General features: G+C 42.9%; 1 protein-coding gene across 2 annotated transcripts; it reads left to right on the top strand.

Annotated features, from left to right (window-relative positions):
* Positions 1-26,502, top strand: DPM1 (dolichyl-phosphate mannosyltransferase subunit 1, catalytic). Of its 2 annotated transcripts, XM_006129441.5 has the most exons (9): positions 1-135; positions 2,346-2,445; positions 5,556-5,589; positions 8,545-8,621; positions 9,154-9,179; positions 12,727-12,822; positions 14,979-15,047; positions 15,288-15,402; positions 25,902-26,502. In XM_006129441.5, the coding sequence occupies exons 1-9, from the start codon at positions 17-19 to the stop codon at positions 26,004-26,006; spliced, it is 741 nt and encodes a 246-aa protein (XP_006129503.1). In that variant the 5' UTR covers positions 1-16; the 3' UTR covers positions 26,007-26,502. The 2 variants fall into 2 exon arrangements, with proteins under 2 accessions (XP_006129503.1, XP_089625801.1); XM_089769675.1 differs by lacking the exons at positions 5,556-5,589; positions 9,154-9,179.
* The last annotated feature ends 1,216 nt before the right edge of the window (positions 26,503-27,718 follow it).

Below are 27,718 nucleotides of genomic sequence, written 5' to 3' on the forward strand. Positions count from 1 at the left end.
GGTTTCTGGGCCCGCCATGGCCGCGGCCCGCGGGCGCCGGGCTGAGGAGAAGTACTCGGTGCTGCTGCCCACCTACAACGAGCGCGAGAACCTGCCGCTCATCGTCTGGCTGCTGGTGCGGAGCTTCCAAGAGAGGTACCGAGGCCCGGCTGCCTGCGCCCGACTCCGCGCCTCTTCACCGGGCCGCCGCCGCGGTGCCCGTGGGGAGCCTGCTGGACCCTGCGCCTCTGGAGGCCCCCGCAAGGGGCTGGCGGGGTGCGGCGCCGCGGGACTGCCCCGTCCAGCCGAGCCGGTGGCGGATCGCCGAGCTCGGGCCGCGGCGGTGGCGCGAGAGGAGCCCCGCGGCGGACACGGGCGCTCCGCGTGAGCCCCCTTCAGCGTGGGGTGGGCGCGGGGAGGCCTGGTTTTATCGTGGCTGTTTGCGCCGGTAGCGCCTGGTCCCGGAGCAGCCCCGCCCGTGCTAGGCTAGGGGCTCTCAAAGGCGGCGGGAGGGTGGTGACTGCTAGGGATGTAAAATCCCATTGAAAATGTGAACCTGTCACGTTAATCGAATAACCGGCCCGCTGCCGGCGAGGGCTGCTCCGCCCTGGGCGCAGGTTAACCAGATAGCCCTTCCCCCCCTAGTTACTGCAGGAGGGTCCCTTCCACCTCTGAGCCTTCGCCCCCACCCTGCTTTGCGGCCAGCATTCATAATAATGTTAACTATTATAAAGCTTTACAATGTATAAGGGGGGAGGGGAGTTGTATCCCTGTAAGCTGTGCTTGGGTGGCCACCCAGGAGAGATTCAGATGCCACCCAGCTGATCAGCAGGGCACACATAGCTGCCCAGGGCCAGCAGCATGTGTTTCTGCTGGTGGTGCACATCCACACATGCCTTGATGATGCTTATAACTGCATATGAATGGGAAAAAATTAGAGGGTACACTCAAGCTAGTTGTGTGAAAGGGGGTTAACCGCTTGTGCAACTGCTCAGGAGAAATTCAGATACCACCCAGCTGATTTGCAGAGTGCCCACAGCTAGGTTTTGTGTTTTAATTGGTGGTGCATATGCCTCAGTGCCTATAAAAATTTATTGTGCACTGGATGAAAAAAATCTGCACGTAGATAGAAAAGATTAGAGGAAACTGTGGTCACCAGTACAAGAGTTTGAGAACTACTAGAGTTCCCACCTGTAGAACAAAACTACAGTGCCTGCCCCAAGAAAGTGGCTCTCAAATATTTTGGCCAGCGGTCTACCCTGCTCAACGCAACCTCTTCCACAGACCACCAAACAACCACCCATGATGATTCTATAAGATTCTATAATGACAAAATGGGTGCAGGAGCTGACTGAGGATTTGGGGTCTGGATGGGAAGGAGGATGCAAGAGCAGGTTGAGGGTGCAGGGTCTTGGCACAATGGAGGTCTAGGTATGAGGGAGATGGAGAGATGCTTACCTTGCTCTGTGTCTCCCGTCCCCTCCCCTCCCCTCCCCTCCAACTGGCTGAGATTCCAGCCAATAGGACCAGTGGGGAAAGACTGGGCACACGGTTTCCTGCACTGCTATTACCCCAGTTGAGGGTAGTGGGAGCAGTGCGTGGAGCTGCTTCCTGTCCCTGCAAGCCGGATCCCGCCCACGAGGCTTCCCTCCACTCCCCAGCGGGAAGCTGGCACTTTAACAAAATGGAAGGGAAGCAGCCCACCTACAAGATGATTGCAGACTACTAGTGGCCCATGGACCACACTTTGAGAACCACTGCCCAAGAAGCTTACAATTAAATGTTTCACTCTTCTGGATTTGCTTTTCAGAGGTCTTCGTTTTGTGGGCATTCCTCCTCTCACCTCCCAACCCATCACACGCAGAATTTTGAAAATCCTAACGATATATATTCATTTAATTAGGTGGTCCATGCCTGTAAGCATTTATTAAGTATTAGCAATAGTCTAGAAATATGACTAAGTCATGCATGGTGTGAAAACGGGTAAAATCTGTTAGCAGTGGAAAGTGCTGTAGCTGTGCCTGTCCTCTAACAGGAATGCTATTTTTCACTGTAATTATTTAGGGAAACAAAATTACTGTAAACAGAGTGCTAATCTGGCATCTGTAATCACTCCCGCACCACTACAAGGAAGAAGTACGAGACCAAGGGACCATTGATTGTGAGACTCTGGACATTAAAACAGCCTTTATATCTTACTGCTACTGTTGCAGTTGCTTCACAGCAAATTCCAACTTAAGATGCAAGTGAAATTACATGTCTCTAAAAGCTGCATTTTTTTGTTCTCTTGTTTAATGTCTTTTGAAACAGTGTAGCTACTGAAATTGGCTTCCCACCTGTTCATTTCAAAATATTTGTCCTTTCAGTGGAAACAACTTTGAGATTATAGTCATAGATGATGGAAGCCCAGATGGGACACAAGAAGTCGCTGAACAGCTGGAAAAGATATATGGTTCAGATAAAATTGTGAGTAATAGGTTTTTTTCTTTGCTTTTATTTTTTGTTGGATAGGGGAGGGAAGTGATTTAGAGTGGGGGAATTAGTCAGGATTTCTGGATGCAAGACATGGTTTTCTTTATATCTCTTGTCAAGCTGTTAAAGTTTTGTGTCCCAATTTACATTATGATAGAAGCAAAGGACCGGAAGAGACAAGAAGAGGCCATGATGATAAATGTCAATTATTGTAATAACAGCACCCTCACAAGGAATATTGTGAGGCCCATGAATTAATGTTTGCAAAATGTTTTTATTACTTTGAGCACATGCCTCATTCCAGTCAGATGATGATGGCGATTGTATTTGGTCTGTGGATATTTAAAAGAAAAGATGAGGAGTAGATAAAGTTGAATTTCACTTTCTTTGGATGCAGGTGTGAGCATATAGACAGATGTGTGTTAATCTGCCCTTCATTATTTTCTTCATATTAATTAGTATATTTACTTAGAAGACCCATCCTTCTAGCAGTATTGTTAAGGATTTCTGTTTTCTGTACTACTACAGAAAAATAGCATGGAATAAACATATATACCAGATATATGAGGTGGAATAAATATCACTTGAATTCAGACATTATGTATTTAACCATGCTTCATTTCAGTGATAAAGGCACATAAGCATAATATGATCTGAGAACTAGAGAGTATGTGTTTTGAGCTATACATCATGTAATCTGTCTTCTCTCCGTCTCCACCCCCTCCCCCATCTCTTGTGTCTATTAATTGGCAGTTGTAAGTTTGATTTTTCTGGAACTGAAGTTTCCGATTGAGAGTTAAAATAATCTTTTTCAAGATTTTTGTAAAGAGAACTGTATATATGTTGTTTGGAGTGTTTTGTAGAATTTTCTATTGCTATTTTGTATAAGACAGTTATACCAAATGCAGGTCACTACTTTGTCTCTAAGGTCCCCAATCCTGCATGTGAGCGGACCCTGGCATCACCATGGAACCCTATATGGTTTTGGGAAACTTCTTGCAGATCAAAGCATCTGCTTACTCTGATCTAATTTCAGGAAAGTAAGAGCATCAAGACAAATCAATTATTATTTATTTGTAGTCCAGTTTTCTTTGTTTCATGAAATTAATTGTAGGCGGAGAGCAAAATCAGAGGTGACTGATGCTTAAAGATCTGCATTTAAATAATTTTGTTGTGCATCTTATTCACTAAGAACTGTATTGTGGTCTGAGTAAGTTCCTTCGCTAAAGGTCAAGAAGTTTATAGCAAATGGATGCTGATAATCTACTTGTGATTTTGTAAAATTGGCCAACAAACTTTGGGGTTGAGACCACTATGCAGAATTAGACTAAGATTTGTAGAGTAAAGAGAATAAAATAACCACTCTGTACAAGCTTTAATGATTGAATTTTTACAGAAGGTCTATCCTTGCTGTCCTTTGATTTTTACACATGATTATGATCTCACAGTCACTAGGGATGTTAAAATTAGATTAATCAACTAATCAAATAATCGATGGAATTTCCATGGACTCTTGAATTTGTCTATAAGAGGGTTTCTGCTTTGAAATGTAGCAAGAGCCTGCCCAGTTGTTGCTACATTTCAAAGGCGGAAGTGCTGTGCAGCACTGTGCATTTCAAAGACTGAAAAACCGCTTCTGCTTTGAAATATACAAGAGCCTTAGTGGGGGCTCTTGTACATTTCAAAGGTGGAACACTGCTGCTGTGCCCCTGCCCCCTCCCAAAGAGCTGGAGCTAGGGGAACCAGCTTTTAAGCCAGCTTCCCCCCACCCCCACCCCAGCACCTGCTCCTCTCTCCCCCGCGCCCCCTTTCCTCCCCCCTCCCTGCCCCCATCCTTGCTGCCTTTTTCTGGTAGAGGCAGCAAGGGGGGAAAGTGACTAGTCGATTAGTGTGTCACTTATCCAATAAGCATGTGCTTATCGGATAGTCGACTAGTCAATTAGTCGCATACATCCTGAGCAAGTCACTTGAAGCCAAGATTTTTCAAATGAAGGGGTCTGAAGTTAAGCTCCAAAATCCCATATTTGGTTAACCCTTTTCAGTGAGCACCCACCAACTCTTACTAATGCCAGTGAGAATTTTGAGGTGCTCAGCACTCTTGACAATCAGAAGGAATATAAATATGGACTTGAGTGTCCAAGGTTAGACTTAAAAAAAAAAAACCTAGAGCTGTGATGTGCTCAACTCCCAGAGCTCCCTCTGATTTCTATGGGAGCTGAGAATGGTCAGCACAGAAACAAGGGGTATATGTTATTAAAAAAAAAAAAATCTTAATGGTGACTTCAGTAAGCTGATTTGCACACACATGAAATTCAGCTGAATATTTAATCAATATTTAGTTATGACTGTCTTAGGCCACTTTGAGAGTTTGCTCAGATACTAATCCATAACGTTTGTCACTCCACAAAACAGGTAAGGGGTAAATGTGTTCAGTTTTGTAAAAGGGTATTTTAAACCATAGGTATTAGGGGAGAGGAGGCATAAAACAACTAGAATGACTTCCTTACATAGTGGTGGTTCTTCTTTAAAATTTAAAATAGATTGGCTTTTAATCTAGTTTATATATCCAGTTAATATAAATATTTCTGTTGAAACTGTCTTTCCTTTGATTAATTTGATTCCCTGTAGTATCTAGATTTTTAAAGGAAAAAATGTTTTTCTAATATTGGTTCAGTATCTTGAGCTATGCAATAGTGAGATGTTACTGAAAGTAGGGATGTTAAAAAGCGTTTAATACAGTAACTATGTAGTGGCTAAAAATCTTAGTGGTTACACACACTGTGGGCTCTTCAGTGTGAAGCTTAGCTTTAAACTGCAGATCCCGCAGCAAAGCTTCTCCAGGAGTGGAGCCACCAGCCCCTGCAGGCCTGACTCCCAGGGAGGAGGCTTTGCTGTCCTGCCTCAGCAAAGCCACCTCCCTGAAAACCAGCTGAGTTTAAGTGTAACCAATACCATTAACCAATAAGCATCAGCTTATTGGTTCAACAGTGATTTGAATACACTCTAGCATCCCTAACTGAAAGTAAGAAAAACTGTAGTCCTGACTCATATAACATTATTAATAAATGGCCTAATTTTGGTCCCCTCTCCTCAATATCTTTCAGCTTCTAAGGCCAAGAGCAAAAAAGTTGGGATTGGGTAAGTACTCAGTAAGCTGATGATTTAGAGGGTAACTTCTTGCTCTCTGTTTTGTTTGTTTTTTTAGTTTTGACATTCCACAGAAGGAGTGGACCTTCAGATAGAAATAAACATTTGCACCAAGTAATTATAAGCAAACAAATGTGTAATGATTAAAAATGTCACACATGTTCTATTGTAGTGAACTTAAAATGAATTCCCCACAACCTCAAACCTGCAAATTTTTAGTTTGATCCATCTACGTAGTAGCAGGAAAACATAGTTAATGTACTATGCTCATCCTTCTCTCCCTGGTCCACCTATTTGTATGCAATCAAAGCCTCTTATACATGGGCAGGCTGCTATGCTCACATGGTACCCCATTGACTCAGTGAAATCACTAGGTCTCTGCACAAATGTAGCAGTCATGCAAGTGCAGCAAATTACAGGGTTGGGACCTTAATTTAAGGTCATCAGAGTAGGGATTCTTTCCTACTGTGTGTTTGTACAGTGCTCATTGTGTCTTGGCTCAATTTATTAAGACCTCTTGGTACTTAATAATTCAAATAATACATTTCCCTGAAAGGTCCAGTCATGCAAAGTGCTGAGCACCATCCTCCTCTATTAAGTTCAGTGTGAATTTGAAGTCTTTTCGTGTAGTTACAGGAGTTGCCTATCGCTTACCAGAATGCAGTCCTAATTTTGGGGCCAGTCTTGAACCATTGTAATAAATTCTAAGACTTCTGTGGATTTAAATTATCAAAATTAGGTTTTCTGTTGCTCTGCTGTTGACTTCTTACTACTAATGAAGGACCTTATCTGCTTTTCGTTAAGAATGTTAAATTTAGATTAATCAACTAATCAAATAGTCAATGTAATTTGCATCGACTATTTGATTAGTTGATAAGGGCACTTCCCCCTTCGAAATGTAGCAAGAGCCAGTAGGGCTCTTGCTACATTTCAAAGGCGGAAGCGCCACAGGGAGCATGGCCAGTGAGGGATTCAAACAGTCCCCCGCCGGCCATGCACTCCGTGCTTTTGAAATGTACAAGAGCCAGCTCTCCCCAGCACCGGATCCTACTCCCAACCCCTTGATAGAGTCAGCAAGTGGGCAGGGGGAGCGACTAGTCGAGTCACTAGTCGCTTACATCCCTTCTTCATTGTTATTTTTTTTAACGGCAAAAACTATGCATTTTTGTTTTGCTTTGTTTTTTAAACTCAAGTGTAAACATTTATCACAAAACATACTGGGGAAAAATTAGTCTGTTTGGACTCATGCCTCATGACAGATTTTTTTTTTTTCAACTCCAGTATTGGAAATGTAAAAAGCAATGGAATACAATCTACCTTCTTGACTTAATGAAAATCAGTATTAGTCTTTTACTGAATCTCTTCACACCTCCCACTTCCACAAGCTAGTGAAATATTTCATATGCCCTGTTTATTGAATGTTATGCAGTTAATCTACTTTTCCCACAGGAAATGTTTAACTATGGTATGTGCCAATACGCAATAGGGGAACAAAGTTCTAAGTCTAATATTGAATTGTCTGTATTTAAATTCACCTTTTATATCTGGTTGCATTTCTTATTTAGATATGAGACACTAACAAGCCTAGGTATCTTTTTATTTTCTACCTAATTTTAATCTTGACCTTGGTTATGATCCTCTGTTCTGTGTTTCAAAGAACAAAGACATTTTATGTATTTATATTTATTCAAATTGGCTTTGTTTGGGGTTCTTAATGCAGCTTGTTTATCCTGTAATAAGTTTATTTACTAATTATATGCACTGCCTGGATCAGTAACATTCTGGGCTTGTAATTTTTCAAACATCATGGCTACGTCTACACTGGCCCCTTTTCCGGAAGGGGCATGGTAATTTTTGAAATCGCAATAGGGAAATGTGCGGGGGATTTAAATATCCCCCGCGGCATTTAAATAAAAATGTCCGCTGCTTTTTTCCGGCTTTTAGAAAAGCCGGAAAAGAGTGTCTACACTGGCCCCGATCCTCCGGAAAAAGCGCCCTTTTCCGGAGGATCTTATTCCTACTTCAAAGTACATGGAGCCTGGGATCAGCTGGGGACTCCAGCTGATCCTGGGGTCCATGCGGCGCTGCCGCTTTGTAACGCCGTAGGGAGCCTGACGCTGGGCTGATCCTGGGGCCAGACTCCCTGGGCTGCACACGGCATTTCAAAGCAGCAGCACTGCGTGGAGCCCAGGGGTCTGCCCCCAGGCTTCAAGCAGCACTGCCGCTTTGAAATATCCCCTCCAATAGAGGCAGCATGGAGAGAAAAGTAACTAGTTGGCTAGCATGTCAACTAGTCCTTCACATCCCTACTTGAAAAGCATAACTAAGATCAGAAAGTGGCCTTCTTGAGGAAAAACATTGATGCCTTAGCTTGTACTCTCTTATCACAGAATCATAGAATACTAGAACTGGAAGGGATCTTGAGAGGTCAACAAGTCCAGTCCCCTGCTCTCATGGCAGGACTGAGACACAGATGAACTGATTCATGTAATGTGGTTGAAGTAAAAAAAAAAATTAATTAGAGGAAGAAAAGATTTTTAGTGTAGACATCAGATGGAGCATTTTCATAAATGTTAATTGACAATACAAAGCAGAAATTAAGAAGTATCCTTTGGATCAGTGGTTAAAATTTTTGAAAGCATCTGAGTGAGTCAGGTGCATAAATCTATTTTCAAGTATTTTAGACACTGTGGAAAATGTTGCTGTATTGGTTATCTGTTTACCAAGTCATGTTTTTCTGGTTATTTCTACTTGAATTAAATTATAGAACTTTGCAGGATCAGCTTTTGGAATCTAGAATTGAAATTGTTATAGAAAAATCTTAATGTTTGTATCCTATTTTTTTTTTAAATCAGGAGAATTTGTTAATCCACTTTTTGTAATATAACTTTGAAACTGCATGCAGATTAAGATGGGTTAATATTATTTCTATGATGTTTTTATCAGGCACTGCTTATATTCATGGAATGCAACATGCCACAGGGAATTTCATTATTATCATGGATGCAGACCTCTCACACCATGTAAGTTTATATCTAGTGCAGTGTCTTTTCTAAGGCTACGTCTAGACTGGCATGATTTTCCGGAAACGCTTTTAACGGAAAAGTTTTCCGTTAAAAGCATTTGCGGAAAAGAGCGTCTAGATTGGCACGGACGCTTTTCCACAAAAGCACTTTTTGCGGAAAAGCGTCTGTGGCCAAATCTAGATGTGCTTTTGCACAAAAAAGCCCCGATCGCCATTTTCGCAATCAGGGCTTTTTTGCGCAAAACAAATCTCAGCTGCCTACACTGGCCCTTTTGCGCAAAAGTTTTGCACAAAGGGGACTTTTGCCCAAATGGGAGCAGCATAGTATTTCCGCAAAAAGCACTGATTTTTTTACAGTAGGAAGTCAGTGCTTTTGCAGAAATTCAAGCGGCCAGTGTAGACAGCTGGCAAGTTTTTTCCGGAAAAGCGGCTGATTTTCCAGAAAAACTGGCCAGTCTAGACACAGCCTAAGTGGTTTTTTAAATTTTTACTGACTTTTCTTCTTTTCCCACCCATCTGCCTGTTTTCAGCCAAAGTTTATTCCTGAGTTCATCAGGTAGGTACCATATTTAAAAAAATATTATTGTATATATTTTAACTGATGGAAGTTTCATTGTGTGTGTGTCCATCTGATGAAGTTTCATGTAACATTTGAATTTCTTCCATTACTGTAAAAACAAGAAGTCCTGTGGCACCTTAAATACTAACACATTTATTGGAGCATAAGCTTTCATGGGTAAAATCCACTATGTCAGATACACTGGAGTGGAAATTACAGATGCAGAAATAAATAAATAAATGCACTAGTATATCAAAAGAAGGGAGTTGCTTATCAAATAGAGGACCAGTGTTAGAGGCCAATTCAGTTAGGGTTAGGAATGTTAAGAAGTGGGTATTTCACTAATCAGGTAGTCGACAACATTTTTATTGACTACACGATTAGTTGATAAGGGAAGGTGCTCAGTCCTGGTTCATGCCAGGTGTGGAGCTACCCCCGCTGCGGCTCTGTAGTTTAAATGTAGTAAGAGCTGGGTGCCCTGCTGAGGAGGAGGTGTGAAAATTGCCTTTATAGTGAGAGAATCATTCTAAATCCTATTCAGTCCTAAATTGATAGAGTTAAAATCAACTTCACAAACTTTCATTACTGTATTGCTACCTCATTGCATTATAAAAGCTGTTTCAAGATTTAGCATGAACTGCCATGAGAAACACAGTCTGGGCAAGGATTTGGGTGAGTCCCAGATATTTCTGAAGTATTAATACTGCTGACAACAAATGGTTAATTCCAACAAAAATATCAGAGGCTTCAGCAGAAGTTTTATTTGGTTAAGTACTATAAGAACATATCCATAAAGGAAAAAAGGAGAAAGATAAGTGCTTAGTCATTCTTTAACTAGTTCTACTTGGAAAAGTAACTTAGTAAAAATTAGGGATGTAAGAGTGTAGCCATTTAAATGGATAACCAGTTCCTGGTCTGACTGTGGGAAGCCACCTGCCATCTGAGGCTGGCTGCTGCCCCGAATGCAACAATGTAACTGCTGAAATTTTCAGTGGTTACACCATTAGCCGAATACACACCTTTTAACATCCCTAGTAAAAATGGCATCTTCTTACTCCACATTTCTGCTTCGTGTATTTAGTTAGCGTTACAGAAGCGGAATCAAATGAGTACATAAAGTTTTTTACTGTGGTTTTTTTTTTAATTATTATTTCTGTTGTGCCTGAAGGTGCTAGGATAGTGGAGAGAGAGCTGGATTCTTTTCCTGCTAGTTTATCATCAGTAGATGTGTTTAGTAAGTTACATGTTTGCAAACTAGTTAAAGGTGATAGAGTTGCATGGGTGTAATTGAGGTACAATGTAGTCTACAAATGATGATGCACAAGAAGGAGAGATCCAAGGTTGACTTTTGCAGGGCTTCCAGTTAGAAAAAATATCTTTTATTTGCAAACTAAATATATTTGATATAGAGTCACTGATAAACAAGTAACCATGGTACTCCAAAATGAAATTATGAATTTTCAGAGTAGAACCAGACTTAATAGACTTAATTCTCACTAATTATGGAGGATTTTCTTTCTCTCTCTCTAATATGTAAAATAAAACTTTTCTTGTAGGACGACAGAGTGATGTGATGACATCACTCTGTGTCCCACCTGCCTCCTCCCTGTCTTCCCAGTGCAGCAGAAGGTGAAATTCCCCTAGATCAAGCCAACCTTGCTATTTCTCCTTGCCACATGAAATTGGTATTTTCAACCAAGCCCCTATTCTCCTTTCTCCACCCCACCCCACAGTGCTTTCAACACGAAGAAACATGGTGCAGTATCTGGCAGACCCCACGTCAAAATCGTGGCAGCCCAGGGGCTTGTGTGCGTGCGTAGCCAGTGCTCAGGGACTGGCACTAGGAATGGGGCTCCCAGCCAGGCTTATATCCCAGCAGTTGGTTCTTGGGGGGCTACCTCACTGCCAGACTCTTGAAGAGCCAGAGCATGGTGCCTGATCACTTGGAGTCATGTTCTACTGGAGTCTCACCCCTCCTAGCAGCTGTACTTACCACTGCTGCCAGAGCACCCATGAGTCGGCTAGGGGAGCTGTCGCACTGATCTGTTGGCTCCTTCCCTTAAGCTGCCAGTGGGTGGGCATCCCTGGGCTCTGCGAGCAGGGCTGGGGCAGTGAACAGCTGAGGCGGGACCACATGCGGGGAGAGGATGGGACCTGAGCAGGCTGCAGTGCCCCAGAGCACTGCGTGCAGACTGCACTATCTGTGCCTCGCTATGCCCCAGGCAGAGAAGACAGACACCCCTGCGCTTCCCTTGTCCCCCCTCCCTCACCAGATTGCACAGACAGGACAGAGCAGCCTCTTGAGCATAAGCCCTGCCCTACTAAACACAGCCCTTGGGCCCTCAAAGCCCCCAGCTTCCTCAGCCTGCCCCCAGGCTGCCTCCCCCCAAGCCTCCTCCCAGCACTGCTCTTATGCAACCTTCCCCCCGTTTCCTCATACTACCCTCAGCCTCTTCCCAGCCCCCCTCCAGTCTTCTTGCAGAGTTCTCAGTCGGTCCTTACCCTCAAGCAGCTTTCTCAGAGCCTCCCTCCCCTGACCCCCAGTCAGCTACACAGCCCAGTCTCCCTCAACACACACAACTCCCCAACCTCCTCAGAGTCCTTGAAACAAGAGCATGCATTTCCCCAACTTTCTGCCTCCCTCCTCCCCCACCCTGGTGCTCTGGGGAGGGGGGAAGCGGGAGCTGCCACAGCTGCAGCCCGGGCCTCCCCTGCCCAGTGGCTGGGGGGGGAGAGGGGGACACCTCAGCCCTCCCCGGAAGTTGGGGCAGGGAGAGCTGGGGCTGGTGCAGCTGCTGGAGGCTGGCAGGAGTGCTGGGGGGGGGCTGGGCCTTGGCCCTTTCTGACAGCCAGGGGGAGGGGAAGGGACAGGCCAGAGCTGCCATGCCTCTGCCCAACCCTCACGAGCAGCTGGGGGAAAAGCCAGGGCTGCCTACACCCAGAGAGAGGGGGTTGTCGAGCATAGCAAGCAGGGGGCATGGCCCCCAGTAACATTTAAAGTTGTATAAAAAATAATCAAGAGCAAGTATCTTCGAAGTTGTGGTTGGCATGCTGTCTCTAATTTTCTCCTTTCTGATATGTAAGGCAGAAGATCTCAAATAATGGATTTTATATAATGGATTTTATAAAATCTGCAATAGTGCTAGGTACAGTGTAGAAGAGCAAAGAATAGTGTCAGACTCCTCTTTTAATTTCCTTGTTACTATGGTTTGTGGTGTTATTTTAATATGTACTTTGTTTAAAGTCTCCATTTTCCATTGGAGTCTAATTTTTCTTTTGCCACTTTAAAATAAGTAGGTCTAAATAAATTATTCATGAACCAGTCTTTGATGTTCTACAAAATAGATGGTAAAAATCTGAAATAATCCTGCTTTATAAAAATGTGAAGAGTAATTTTTAAAAAAGTATATAAATGTATAGTGCTTATAGCCAACATAATTGTTGCCTTCGTGCCAATTTCCTGTTTGAAGATCTATAAAATATAAATTTGCTTTAAACTCATACAATGTCTTTTCATATTTGAAATAAATTGTATTCCCTGAAGAAAGCAAAAAGAAGGTAACTTTGATATTGTGTCTGGAACTCGGTATAAAGGAAATGGAGGTGTATACGGCTGGGATTTGAAGAGAAAAATAATCAGGTTAGTATTTTTACTTATGTATTTGTAGATAAAAAATTGAATAGCAAATTTTCTTTTCAAGACTTTCAAAGAAAAGAACCCTTAACCAATAAATCATCATGCTTTTCATCTCTTGGACTCCTCCCTTCCTGGGAGTCCTACTTGCGATTCCCCATGAACTGGACTAGACCTTAAATGACTAGGAAAGACTGTCCAATAAGTCAGGTACTATAGCATTTGACTTTGGAAACCTGGCTTTAATTCCCTGCTTTACCAGACTTTCTGAGAGTGATCTTGGGCAAGTTGCTTAGCCTCTCTGTTTCCCATTCGTACAATGAGTATAATAGCATTTCTCTATCTCCCAAATATGTTGTGAGGCATTGACAAAACAGTGGTGAGAGGACATATAAATACATTAAACAGGACAGTACTTCCCATCACAAAATCACATTTAATAATAGAATAGAAATTTGTATACCTTGAAATTTTCTGCCTAAGGAAGCATCAAGGGAAAAAAAATAACCATGTGTTCTCTTTGGGGATGTTGGACTACTTAGTTCAGAATTGAAAAACTACTGTGGATAAATCTGCAGTGTACAAATTTGGGACAATTTTTGGCTTTGCCATAAATAGAACACTAGCTTCTGCTGCTCCGTTTCTTCCAAGTTCATAGGTATGTACCTTTTTGTTTAATGGTTGTTCAGGCCTTTCCCACAGACAGCAATCCACTTGTTCTCTTTTTGGTTATAATACTGTCTTTCATTTATTAAATGTTATCTAGTACAAATGTTCATGTTAAAAATAATCCCAGTCTATATAAACAATTCCTTAGATCTTGCTAGAAAGTCTAATACATCTTTAACCATGGACTTTTGAAATGTATTTTCTTTAAAGAGAAGAAAAAATAAATAAAAATGGTGTAAGTCACATATGAACATGGAGATAAGCCTTTGAACTCCATGCTGGAGCTGTCAATGAAGGCTGAATAATTGGAGTAGATTTTTTTTTCCTTATGAAGTTTTGCTCCTTTCACATTGTCTGAAGTCTGTTCGCTCAAAACAAGTCTGACTCAGACCTCCAAAGAACTGGGAGCAGAAGCCCTGGCATCATTTTGAAAAGAAATTGGCATCACATCTACTATGTTCAGGATTTTTTTAATGTATGAAATAACTACTCATCATTTTATGAGACACAAAGGGGTGGGAAGTGAGATAATATCTCTTGTTGGACCAACTTCTGTTGGTGAGAGCGACAAGTTCTTAGCTTACACAGAATGCCGTACATTTCCGCTAATGTGGGTGTGTTTTTCTCCTTGGATTTAAGTCAGAACCCACAGGAACTGATGAAGATAGAAAAATCATTCTTAGGCTGGAAACTGGTAGAATTGAGGACACAATAATATAGCTTTATTAAGTCTGAAGAAAAGAGTTTCATTCTTGGAGAGGGACTACTTGCTAGCTAATTGGATAAGGTAAAAACTAAATGGGACCCTCAAACCAAGAGCTGCATACTCAGAATAAATAGAAATACTTTTTCATATACTTCAAACAATTCAAATCAGTCAGTCTCTTATTAATACATTTCTGATAAATAAAAGTAATATCAGAATAATACAGAGTTATATATGAAGTCATGCCATTTTACTTTTGTGAGACTTGAATGACTTGACCATAGTCACACAGGAAATATTACTGAGCCAAGAACTGAACACAGGTATTATGCAGATAAGATTAATGTGTTGTCGGCTAGGCCGTCATTCCTCCTTTATAGGGAGCATTAGCCAAGAAGAAGACTAATCTATTGCAAAATATTTTTGCAATATAGTTTTAATTCCTGTTTGCTATACATTGTAACATAATGTTTGGTTTCTGTGTGGCATTTCTGCTATAAAATGTAAAAGGATAGCAAATCTGGCTTTTCACTTTCAGTTGAAAAGCAAAATATATATTTACTCATCTAAATGTTTTTACTTCAAATTCTACATTTATTAATCCAGTCTAGGGTAGTGGAAAACCTATTTAGCTATGTAACTTTCCATATAAGGCAATACCTCAGAATAAATAGAAATTATTTGTTAATTTTTATGTTAAAATGATACTTTTTTGTGAAACCCCTGCTTGTGCTTCCAAAACTTTTATATTTTGAGTGGTTACTGACACGCATATCCTCTTTGACAGTCGCGGTGCCAATTTTGTAACTCAGGTTTTGTTGAGACCAGGTGCATCAGACTTAACAGGAAGTTTCAGGTATGTGGTTCATTTGTTTTGGATGGTTTTTATTTTTTTTAACTATGACATTAAAATGTTCTCAGTTGCTAGCCAAGAAAGATGAATTGGAGTTATAAGAGCCTACTCCTAAAACTTTGTAGTAATTACTTTTAAACAGCAGTAACATGGGTAGGCTGTTAGTATAATGTCTGTACATGTTATCTTTGTATCTGAAATCCAAAGTTTTGCCACAGGTTTCAGTTTCATTTCAATTTACAGGTTATACAGAAAGGAGGTCTTGCAGAAACTAATGGAAAAATGTGTTTCTAAAGGATATGTCTTCCAGATGGAGATGATTGTTCGAGCTAGACAGTTAGGATATACTGTTGGAGAGGTACAGTAAAAGTATAAGAATAATTTTGTACTGTAAATGTGGGTACAGGCTATTAGAAGCAAATAAACTGATGAGCAAGATCTTCTAGGAAGTGTCATTCGCAACTATAGGCTGAGATTTTCAAATGAGCCCAAGAGCATGCAACTCTGTCTCCAACATAATTAAATTTTATACTTGCACTCGTAGCAGATTTTTTTTTTTTTGCCACTTACCTTCCCCTCCTTCCTCCACTTGTGTCTCTGTTCAGTATCTTGCATATTTCTTCCAAGAGAAAATTGACAAAATATGATGTGATCTTCTGTACCTTTGTTTTCTTTTCCGTCCCTTCCTGTAACTCTCTCTCCTTCCCTCCCTCCTGTCAGATGTAGAAGTTTACCACCTGCTCTTCTCCACTTAGCCCTTCACTTGTTCTAGGAGTTGCAACTCATCCCAACTCTTGATCTCCCTTGCATCTGCTTCTAGTTTCCATTGTCCACTTACTAAATTTCCAAACCTCTGTGTAGTTTCTCTTGATTGGTAGAAGCTCTTTGTACACATCCATAAAGTTATCTTGCTATCCTCCTTCAAAAGCTTCTTAAAATTCTCCTTTGCCAGGATGCCTAAAATATAGTTTGACAACAGTTAGGCTGCTGGTACACTGAAGGTACATCTATACAGCAATGTTATTTCGAAATAACTTAGTTTGCCTCTACACAAGCAGGAAGTTATTTCAAAATACTGTCAACCTGGAGGACTTCTTAGTCTAACTCCTATAAACCTCATTGTATGAGGAGTAAAGGAAGTTGGAGGAAGAGTGCTCTATTTTGAAATAAGTGCTGTGTAAATGCTATCAATTTTGAAATAAGCTATTTTGAAATAAGCTACGCAATTAATTTAGTTCAATTTGCATAGCTTATTTTGAGTTAAGCACTGATGTGTAGATGTACTCAGATATAATTGCTTATCATGCTGACCAACAGTATCTCATTGTTTTCTTGTACTCTGTCCACTTCCTGTCTTACACAGAGATTGGGTCAGTGACAGTCTTATGTCTGGAGTGCCTTGCACAATTGGGTCTAGGTCCATGGCTGAATCTCCTAGGTCCTGTGGTAATGCAAACATTAATTATGATAAATTCTCTAGCTTGAAGCACTTATGACACATGTTCCCTCTAAGATAGTGGTCACCAACCAATAGATCGGGATCTTCTAGTAGATCTTGGAGCCATTGACTGGTGATCCTGACAGGTTTGGCAGGAGGCTATCAAGTGCTGGCACTTCATCTGCCCCTCTCAGCGCTGTCATGCTTTCCTCCCCTCTGCCTGGGAGGTGTCCCCCACCCCCAGGAGCCTCTTGCTTGCTGTGTAGGGCAGAGGAAGAAGAGGTGGGGTTGTTGATATCCGGGTTCTCCTTCCCCCACCCTGTACCTCATCTCCCCAAAGTGGTGAGGGCAGGGATGGAGCATGTTTCCTGGATGCTTTTGGGAGTGATATAAGCCCAAAGTAGGGGTAAGCCTGCCTTAGTCCCCTGCACCACTACCCAGAAGCCACCTGTGGTAAGCAGTGCCCAGCTAGAACCCACATTCTGAACCCCAGCCCTGGACCTCTTCTGTATCCCAAATTCCAGCCCTAGCCCTGAGTTCCCCTGCACCCAAACTCCCTCCCAGAGCCTGCACCCTGAACCTCCTCCTGCACCTTAACTCCCTGTCCCAGGCTCAGCTCAGAACTCCTTCCAAATCCTTTAGCCAAACATCAAAGTCCGCACCTCCCTCCCCTGCACTCCAGCTCTCTGCCTCCAGCCTGATAAAAGTGAATGAAGATATGGGAGGGAGGGAGAATGGAGTGAGCAGGGGCGGGAACAAGGTAGGGCAAGGGTGCTTGGGTTTGAGATGCATCCTGGATTGCACTTAAGTTAAAAAAGTGATCTCATGCTTAAAAAGGTTGGAGACCACTGCTCTGCAGCAAGGGCAGAGACACCCCTCCCTGGGCCATGCCTGCTGAAGTTCCCAGGGCAGTAGAAAGGTAGCTCTCGTCTAGCTGCAAGCTGCTACAGTGAAAGAACTTGGGAGAGTCTTCTCTCCCTGTGGCAACTTGCATTTCAAGCCCTTTGTCCCCAGCTCCACCACAAAGTCCTCATCCCTGAACCCCAACCCTCTGCCCAGCCCTGAGTCCCCTACCATACTCCAGTCTCTTGTCCCCATCCCCCACCGTACACTGTTCATGTGCAGAATGACTTCTGTTATGTGCAACAGTGTGGAGGTGATGTGTCCTCCATATTTTGGTGCATGTAACACAAGTCATTCTACAAATTTAAATAAAAAAATTAGAACACAGCTCATGACACATTTTAAATCGTGTATAAGAACCATACAAATACTTATTATAAAACCTGTCCAAAACAGATCTTTCAGGCCCTGATTTTTCAGAAAAAGTGGGCACATAGATATGAATGCAGATTTCATAATTGAAGATGTTAGGGTTTAATTAGGTGTATTTGTGTGTGTATGTTCACACTGTTATAGAATCTGCACACAAATATTAGGATTTCACTTCTGTGACATAGAAGTGGCAGGTGGCTCCCTGGGAGCTGGACCAGGAGCCACATGTAGCCATGTGGGTAACCAATGAGCTCCTGCTTATTGGTTACCCATTTAAATGGCTACACTCTTACATCTCTATTTTGTATTGTGTAAAATTCACTTTGTACATAGGATTACAAATTTTGCACAATGTAAATAGTGGCCATTAAAATATGATACTCTTAAGCAGGAAGGTGTTAGTTCAGCAATATCTTAGGGGAGAAATTCTAATTCTGTAGAGGAAGTTGTACCCTAAAATTCTGTGATATTGGATAGCTTCTGAATACAAAATGTTTTCTCTTGACTATTCGTGAAATACCGTGCCACTTGAAGCATCCTGCACTGGCTTCCTCTCCAGAATGAAGTTACTGATTTATTTTTCTTTCCTAGCCCAGCTAAATATAACTGTTAAGGTGCTTGTCAGTGTTGTTAAAAGGATCCGAATGAAAATGCTGAATGGGTTTGTTAGATGTCTTAGTTTTATGTTTTTCCTTGGCTAGCTGTTCTTATTTGTAAGAGGTAGATCTGTATCTGCCAGATGATTGCCTTGGCCTCTCTTTTGGTATAGGCAGCTGTGCATGAGACATACACAGTTCTGGCACAATAACAAGGGGCTGCAGGGGCATTACATATGCCAGCTGATTCTGATTAACATTGACAGTTGAGTGCAGATCCAAATTTTTATTTTATATGGTTCTGCAGAAATAATTTTGTTGAATTCGTATGCTGGACTATTATTATTTGAATGCTGGACTATTATTATTTAACACATACTAGAATATTATTTAATATTAGAATATTAAGAGTTCCTTTAGAACTGTAGGAATGGAAGAAACCTTAGTAGGTCATAAGAATAGCCATACTGGGTCAGACCAAAGTTACAGCTGGACCAGTATCCTGTCCTCCAACAGTGGCCAATGCCAGGTACCCCAGAAGGAATGAACAGGTAATCATCAAGTGATCCTTCCCCTGAAACCCATTTCCAGCCTCTGACAAATGGAGGCAAAGGACACCATTCCTACCATCCTGGCTAATAAGCATTGATGAACCTATACTCCATGAATTTATCTACAGGCAGTCCCCGGGTTACGTACAAGATAGGGACTGTAGGTTTGTTCTTAAGTTGAATCTGTATGTAAGTCGGAACTGGCATCCAGATTCAGCCGCTGCTGAAACTGATCAGTTTCAACAGCGGCTGAATCTGGATGCCAGTTCTGACTTACATACAGATTCAACTTAAGAACCCCAGGCGTCCCCAAGTCAGCTGCTGCTGAAACTGATCAGCGGCTGATTCCAGGAAGCCCGGGGCAGGGGCTTCCTGTAGTCAGCCACTGGTCAGTTTCAGCAGCGGCTGACTTGGGGACGCCTGGGGCAGAGCAGCTAGGGTGCTGCTGGGTTGGTCCAGTAGCGCCGCCGCTCCTCAGCGCTACTGGACCAACCCAGCAGCACCCAAGCTGCTCTGCCCCAGGCGTCCTGATTCAGCCGCTGCTGAATCTGACCAGCAGTGGCTGAATCAGGACGCCTGGGGCAGAACAGCTGGGGTGCTGCCCAGTTGGTCCAGTAGCGCCCAGAGCGGCACTACGGGACCAACCGGCAGCGCCCCAGCTGCTGTACCACAGGTGTCCGGAGCAAAGCCACGGAGCACGGGGGCAGCGGGACGGGGGGGGCAAAGGGGGGGAGGGGGCAAAGCAGAGCCAAGCCTCGGAGCGCTCTGCCAGCTGACAGCCCAGACGCGTCTGGGCTGTCAGCTGGCCAGGCGCTCCGCGGCTTGGCTCTGCTCCCCGTCCCCCTCCCCCGTCCCCCTGGTCTGCAGACCAGGGGGATGGGAGGGGGGGGGGCAAAGCAGAGCCAAGCCGCAGAGCGCGTGGGCAGCGGACAGCCCTGTCCGCTGCCCACGTGTTCCGCCGCTTTGCTTCCTCTCCCTGGTCTGCTGGAGACCAGGGAGAGGAATGGCCCCATTCGTAACTGCGGATCCGACATAAGTCGGATCCGCATAACTCGGGGACTGCCTGTATTTCTTTTTTTGAACCCTTTTAATGTCCTGGCCTTCATAACATCCTCCAGCAAGGAATTCCACAGGTTGACTGTGTGTTGTGTGAAAAAATACTTCCTTTTGTTTGCTTTAAACCTGCTTCCTATTAATTTCATTTGGTGATACCTAGTTCTTATGGGAACAAGTAAATAACTTTTTCTTATTCACTTTCTTCACACCAGTCACAATTTTATAGACCTTTATCATATACCCCCTTAGTCTCCTCTTTTCTGAGATGAAAAGTCCCAGTCTTTTTAATCTCTCCATGTGGCAGCCAATCCAAGCCGCAATCTAGTCCAGTTTCCTGAACTGAGACTGGACTAAGTATTATCTAGACCAGTGGTCACCAACCAGTTGATCAGGATCTACTGGTAGATCTTGGAGTCTCTGACAGGTGATCCTAACTGGTTTGGCTAGGAAGCTATGAAGCACTGGTCCTTCAGTTGCCCCATCACCCACTGTTGTGCTGCTTCTACCCTCTGCCTTGCAGCTGCTCCCCTGTGAGCCTCCTGCTTGCTATGCAGGGTGTGGGAAGGAGAAGGGGGGGGAGTGCTAATGTCAGGGTGTCCCTCCTCCCCCCACTTCCATACCCTATCCCCACACAGAGAGAAGAGGTGGAGGGAGCTTGGCAATGCAAATGTCACTCTCACACTCTGCGTATCATTCTCACAAACACACACTGTCCTTCACTCTCATGTCCCGACCCAACACATACGTGGGGGTTGTTGTTACTACTTTTACTGCTTGCAAAGTGGGTTATTTTTGGTTTTTGACTGGTCTTCGCATTTCATAATTTTCATTTCTCTCTGACGCTTATGTGTAATTCTTTGAGTGGTGAGTTCTAAAATGTCTAACCCTTCATTGCTGGAATCCCTATGGTAATTGCTGCTCCTGAAAGTGGCAGACATGTCCCTGTAACTCCTGAGAGAGGCAAAGCAGAGGGGTCTCCATATGCTGTCCTTGCTCCCGTGATCAGTAATGGGGAACCTTGGCGAGTAGAAGCTGTGGTCAGTGCCTTTAGATGAGGGGTAGCACATGGTGCCACTGCTATGCATATCAGCTGCTTTCAGAAGTGGTGCAGGGCCAGGGCAGGAGTAAGCCTGCCTTAACCTTGCTGCTCCACCGCCCAGAAGCTGTCTCAGTTAAATGGTGCCCAGCCAGAGCCTGCTTCCTGAACCTGTCCTAGCCCTGAACCACCCCCTACACCCAGACATTCCCACAGCTTGAACCCTGACACCCTTCCTGGACTCCAATCCCCCACTGTTTGCTAAACCCAGAGCCCCTCCCACACTCCAGACTCATTGGCCCAAGACCAGAGCCTGTACCCCAATCCCTACCCCCAGCCTGGTGAAAGTGAGTGAGGATGAGGAAAGAAGAGGGGTGGAGTGAGCAGGGTGAGGTCTCAGATAAGGGGTGGGGCAGGGCCTCAAAGAAGGGGCAGGAAGGAAGCTGGGCAAGGCTATTTTGGTTTGAGGTAGATCTTACATTGCACTTAAATTGAAAAAGTGATCTTGTGGTTAAAGATTGGAGATCACTGATATAGACCACTCAGGATTGGTGTTTCTCTCTTCCTTAAAAATCTCAAATGATAGAGATTCCCCAACTTCCCTAGGTCATTTGTTCCAGTGCTTAATATTCTTATACAGATTAAACCTCTAAAATCTGGGACTTCATGGTCTGGCAACTCTGTGGTCCATATTGCTGGGCCAAAGAGTCCTGGCTGGCCAGGTAGTGAGGAGCAGCACAGCCTGGACTGGCAGCAGGGAGCACAGCCCTGCCCAGGAGTGTAGCCCTGGTGGCAGTGGGGCCCGCACAGCTTAGAGCGCAGCCTCACCTAACAGGAGGCAGCAGTGCTGGTGAGTAAAAACACAGCCCTGGCCAGCAGGTGTGGGCAGTACAGCCCCGGTCAGGGCAAGCATAGCAGGGACCATAGCCCCACCTTGGCCAGAGGCAGTGGAGCAGCCCAGCCTGGAGCCTGGGAATACAGCTTGGGCTTGTGACGAGAGCCCAGCCCCAGCTGGGCTGGGGCAGCAACAGGCCTGTGGTGGGGATCAGGGCCAACAGCTGGAAGGGAGCCTGGACCTCCCCTGGTCTGGCAGTCTCTATCATTTGGGACCGCTCAGGTCCCAGAGGTACCAGATCAGGGATGTCCCACCTGTAGCTAGTAAGTTTTTCCTAATGTCTAACCTAAATCTCCCATGTTGCGGTTTAAGCTCATTTCTTCTTGTCCTGTCCTCTGTGGAGGAGAGAGATTTTTTTTTTTTGCATTCCTCTTCACAACTTTTATTTACTTGAAGATTATGTCCATCCCTCAGCCTTTTCCAAACTAAACAAACCCTCTTTTTTTAATCTTTCCTCAGAGGTCATGTTTTCTAGACATTTTTATTATGTGTGTTGCTCTTCTCTGGACTTTTTCCTATTTGTCCACATCTTTCCCCAAATGGTGGTTCCTAAAACTGGACCCAGGACTTCAGCTGTTTGCATTTTAAAAAACAGTATTACATTTTGACTCATTTAGTTTGTGATCCACTATGATCCCAGATATGTTTGTCATACTTTTTCTTTGACTATCATTTCCCATTGAGTATTTCTTCCTAAGTATAGTACTTTGCATATGTACTCAATTTCATCAGATTTATTTATTTCAGATCATTTCTCCAATTTGTCAAGATCATTTTGAATAGTAAACCTGTGCCCTAAAGTTCTTGTAACCCTTTCCAGCGTGGTAGTCTTTGCCATTATACAAATTTACTTATGAAGATACTGAATAAATCCAAACCCAGGACAGATAATATGCCCTTCCAACTTGACCGTGAATCATTGATAACTACATTCTGAGTATGGTTTTCCAACCAGGTGTACACCCACTTTATGGTAATTTCCTCAACACTGCATTTCCCTAGTTTGCTTATGAGATGGTCCTGTCAGTCAGTATCAAAAGCTTTATTAAAGTTGAGATGTATGACATGTACTGCTTTCCACCATTCACAGTAGTTGTTACACTGTCCTAGAAGGATATTAAGTTGGTTTGATACAATTTATCATCTTCTAGGTGCTTACAAACGGATTTATTTATTCCATTGTCTTTATGGATGCCAAAATTAAGTTGTCTTGTCTATCACTCCCTGGGTTGTCCTTATTCCCCTTTTTATAGATAGCTACTATATTTACCCTTTTCCAGTCCTCTGGGATTTCTCACATCCCTCGTGAGTTCTTAAAGATAATTGCTAATGGCTCAATCTCTTCAGCTAGTTCCTTCTGTATTCAAAATATATTTCATTAGGGCTGGGTGACTTGAAAATCTGTAGCTTGTCCTTTACATAATTTAGCTTCGTAGAACACTAACACTGGAAGGGACCTCAAGAGGTCATTGAGTCCAGACCTCTGCCCTCATGACAGGACCCAGTACTGTCTAGACCAGCTGTGGCCAACCCAAGGCTTGCGAGCCGCATGCAGCTCTCTCTTTCTTCCTTCCTTCCTCTCCCTGCCCCTCCCCCCATCATCCCCGGGTACAGCTCCCGAAGGCCCCCCCCCCCACACCCATGCTCCCCAAAACTGCTCTCTCCTCCCAGTTCCCTGTGCTGACCTGGGCAGGGGGAGCTGTCCAGCACAGCCATGAAAGCTGCAGAATAAAGATGGCAGCAGTTGCTGGGAGCCTACTGTGGCCAAAAAGCCTCAAAACGCATTTAAGTGTGTTTTCTTAAAGCGGAAAGGAGCAGAGCCTTTTTTGGAGGTGTTTTTTTGCTCAACCAAACACGATGGGGGGGGTGCTTTTTCTCTCCTCGACAACTTTGCCCCCGCTCTTCGCGCTGGATCCACTCCTATCTTGGGTCTTTGCCCAGAATGGGTTGGACACCCCTGGTCTAGACCATCCCAGATAAACCTCTATCTAACCTGCTCTTAAATATCACCAGAGATGGAGATTCCACAATCCTATCCCAGTTACATGGATGTCCACTATATTAGTCATGCCATCACTGCTAACCTTTTTGGAGCAAACTGAAACAAAGGCAGTTAAGATTTCTGCCATTGCTGCATTTTTTTTCCTGTTACTGTCATTCCTTCCTCACTGAGCATTGAGCCTACTCAGTCTTTGATCTTCCTTGAATGTTCTGGCAAAATAATGGACAGACAGAAGTACAATTTGTTTAACCTTTCATGATCTGCAAGTAAATTTGGACAATATGTTGGCAAAAGCAACCTTTTTTCTAAGAATAACAAACAGCTTGAAGATCCATAGACTCAAGTGGATGTTGCATACCAAATGTGCATTGAATACAAGTACTGTATACAGCTCTGCTATGTCAGTGTAGCTGAGCAGAAGATCATTTCATGATGTCCTTTCTAATGGTGAGGAATTGATGTTGGTTCACCATGGAAGAACTTGTTTAACTCTGCCATTTCTGATTATGGCAGTCTCTCCCTAAACTACCCCAATGGACTTTTACCTCCCCCAGTAGAAATTTAGAGAAGGAGGTTAATAGAGATTTCACAGAATGTTCTGAGCCTTTGGGTGTCAAGTTCACCAATCCTACCTTCGAGAATAGTTTGCTCAGAACACTCATTGGCTAATAAGATTAATATATTTAGACCTATCTCTAAGTGTGGTCAACCCTACCCTCTAGTGTCTGAGCCTTGAGACACCATTAAGACTGTGGGGTGGAACAGTGAGGATAAAGAAAGCAGCACAATCTCAGATATTTGCCCCCTGTCCCTTACAAGCATGCTCTTATAGCTATAGGTAAAGTGCTGTGCATTCCTCTGAGCCCCTCTCTGTTCCTGTGGCAGCTTCTACTGAAGTTATCAATGAGGGAAACTCACTGTCAGGCTTGTAAGTTTAGGCTCAGCAGCTCGCAAACCTAAGCTGCTCTTTTCTTCTTCTCCTTTTGCACCTGAGAGCACAGGCAGCATGGATGTGTATGAGGCTGCTAATGGACATCCATTCTGAGCAGTACAGTAAAACTCCATTAGTCCGGCATCTAATGCTCCGGGACTCCTGATGGTCCGGCACCATCAGGAACCCGGAAGTGCTGGCGCAGCCGGACAGGCTTCCCCCATTCAGCTGCTGCTGAAACTGACCAGCAGCTGAATCGGAGAAGCTGGGAGCAGAGCAGCTGAGGTGCTGCCGGGTTGGTCTCGTAGCGCTGCCCCTCGGGGCTGCGGGACCAACCCGGCAGCACCCCAGCGGCTCTATTGCAGGCATCCCCGATTCAGCTGCTGCTGAAACTGACCAGCAGCGGCTGAATCAGGGATGCCTGGGGCAGAGCCAGACTATCGTAAGGGGGGGCTATGAGGGGTCTGGGGTGGTATCCCCTCCCACCCCACTCCAGACCCCTCATAGCCCCCCCTTCTGATAGTCCGGCATATCTGATAATCCGGCACCCCCTGGGTCCTAAAGGTGCCGGATTATCAGAAGTTTACTGTATATAGTTTTCTGGTGACAGGGATTTAAAAAAAAACAAAAAACCACACAATAAGGAACAAAAAAAATAGAAGACAAAAAAAACCCACAGTGAGATCAGACATAACTACCCCTGGCACCACCTTCAGGGACATCAGAAGAAGGCATTCATCCACAAATCAGTTGCTAGCAGAGGCTTCCACAACAAGTTAGGAACCACCCATATGGATTTTACCAATTTTTGGAGACTATAGGTGGTGTTGCTAAGTCTCTGCCAACCTGAGGAACCAGTCTCTCATTCTCATCTCCACATATAATACAGTCAGCAGACAATATATTTAAGTCTGTAATAGTTTCACATTTTTAATGATATGCTATGTTCTAAACATGCACATGGTGCTAAATTTAATATAAAATGTGTAATAGATTTTAAAGCTGTTTTCTTTTTATATAATGAAGTTACATTCCTAAAATAATTAGAATTCTCTGTTTTGTTTTGTTCTTTAACAGGTTCCTATCTCATTTGTGGACCGTGTCTATGGAGAATCTAAACTGGGAGGCAATGAAATAGTGTCTTTCTTAAAAGGACTGTTCACTTTATTTGCGACTACATGATAAGAATTAACTTAGGGGGCAAGCTCTTATTTAAAATGTCGCATTCTCCTGAGTGAAATTATATACAGTTGTAGAAGCTTGCTGATTTGCCTAGTAACCAGGAAATTAATTGCGTATTTGTGGTCAAGTGAACTAACATTAATAAAGCAGATATGCTGTATTATAGGATATTCTTTTCAAATTAAATGAATGAGTATATTTAAGAACAATGTATAATAATGAAACTGACACAGTACTACTTTTTCTATGAATAATAAAGTGTTAATAAATTAGACCACACCTGTTTAGGTTCTGTGCTATTCATTTTTGTTGAAATGTGTAAACTATAAAGTGTACAGATTAGCATCTTTCTGTGTACAGCAGAATCTTTCAGTTTATTTTGGCAAAATATTTTGTTTTTATGCTAGACTAATACTGAAGTCAAACATGCTGTATTAATACACAATTTGATCTTTTGAATAAAGCTTAATTGCATGCTTATTAGAAATTAATCTTATTCATGTCGAAATTTCCAGATGGCTTTAAAAAAGAGGAAAATAAGGACAGAAAAAAATAGGATTTCTCTTATCTTTGCCTTGTGGTTTGTAGACCGTTGTACCAATAGCAGTCTCTCTCCCCAACAAAAGTCTGTATAAACATTTCAGAGACTATTTCTAAAAACCTTACAGAGGTCCTGAGGAAAAGTAAGACAGTATAAAATGATACAACATTAGGTTGTTTAGGACTTTCCTAATACAAATGCTTACAGGTGTCTATTGGTGTTTGGGGTTTTGTTTTTTGGTAAACTTGTTATTAGACATGAGGGATGGGGGGAAAAACCCAAACTAGTAGGCCACATTTCTGTATCTCCATATTTCTGTTTTAAAGCATCTCCTGTTTCTATCTAATCAATCTTACTATTTAATCTTTTATTTTAAAAAGAGAAACCCATACAACACAAACCCATGGCAACATAGAACCAAGTTCATGTCTCACTAATCAATAGACTTCTGTTTACTTCATTGGGGAAAGGCTCTAACCCACAGTTATCAATACAAAAGCTGTATTTGTTCTAGAAGCTGTTGAATTAAGTATAGACAGTATAGTTCCATATTATCTGTGTTTCGCTGATGACCTACAGGTGGTAGACTACACTCCACAATAGGTTTGAGACTGTCAACTCTAGTGGAGGAGGAAAGCCAGAGGATGCTGCTGTTCTAAGAATGTTAAATATTGAGACAACTGTCAGTCTCTGAAAAGAATTGGCTATAAACAATAATTATCAAATTATATGTAAAAATACTTAATTATAATAGAGTATATAACTGGTACCAATAAAAATACATTCATTAGAAAAATTAGGGAGGGGGCCAAAGCAAACAAGGAATGAAATAACACTTTATTTTATTTGTTGCTGCCTTTTACTTTGGCATATATAAACATTTGATCTAGGGGTATAGCTTAAAAAAAATACACCAGAAGGCAATGCTAATTATACTGGAGTAGAGCTCTCTATACTTGAGATTTACAATATAAACAATTTCAAAGCAGCATTTTATCACTGGGAAGTCTGTTGTATTTATTTCAACATTTGACTGAGTTTAAAAGTGTTCAGAAGAAATAATATTAATCAGTTTTTAATTAAACTTTAATATAACTGCTGTTAGATGTGACTTGGCTTGTCTTGTCTCTACAACACAATTCTAATAAATTGTCTATATTTGTATTCTTTC

Source organism: Pelodiscus sinensis, chromosome 17, assembly GCF_052426305.1.
Source record: "Pelodiscus sinensis isolate ZL-2025 chromosome 17, ASM5242630v1, whole genome shotgun sequence".
Taxonomy (NCBI): domain Eukaryota; kingdom Metazoa; phylum Chordata; order Testudines; family Trionychidae; genus Pelodiscus; species Pelodiscus sinensis.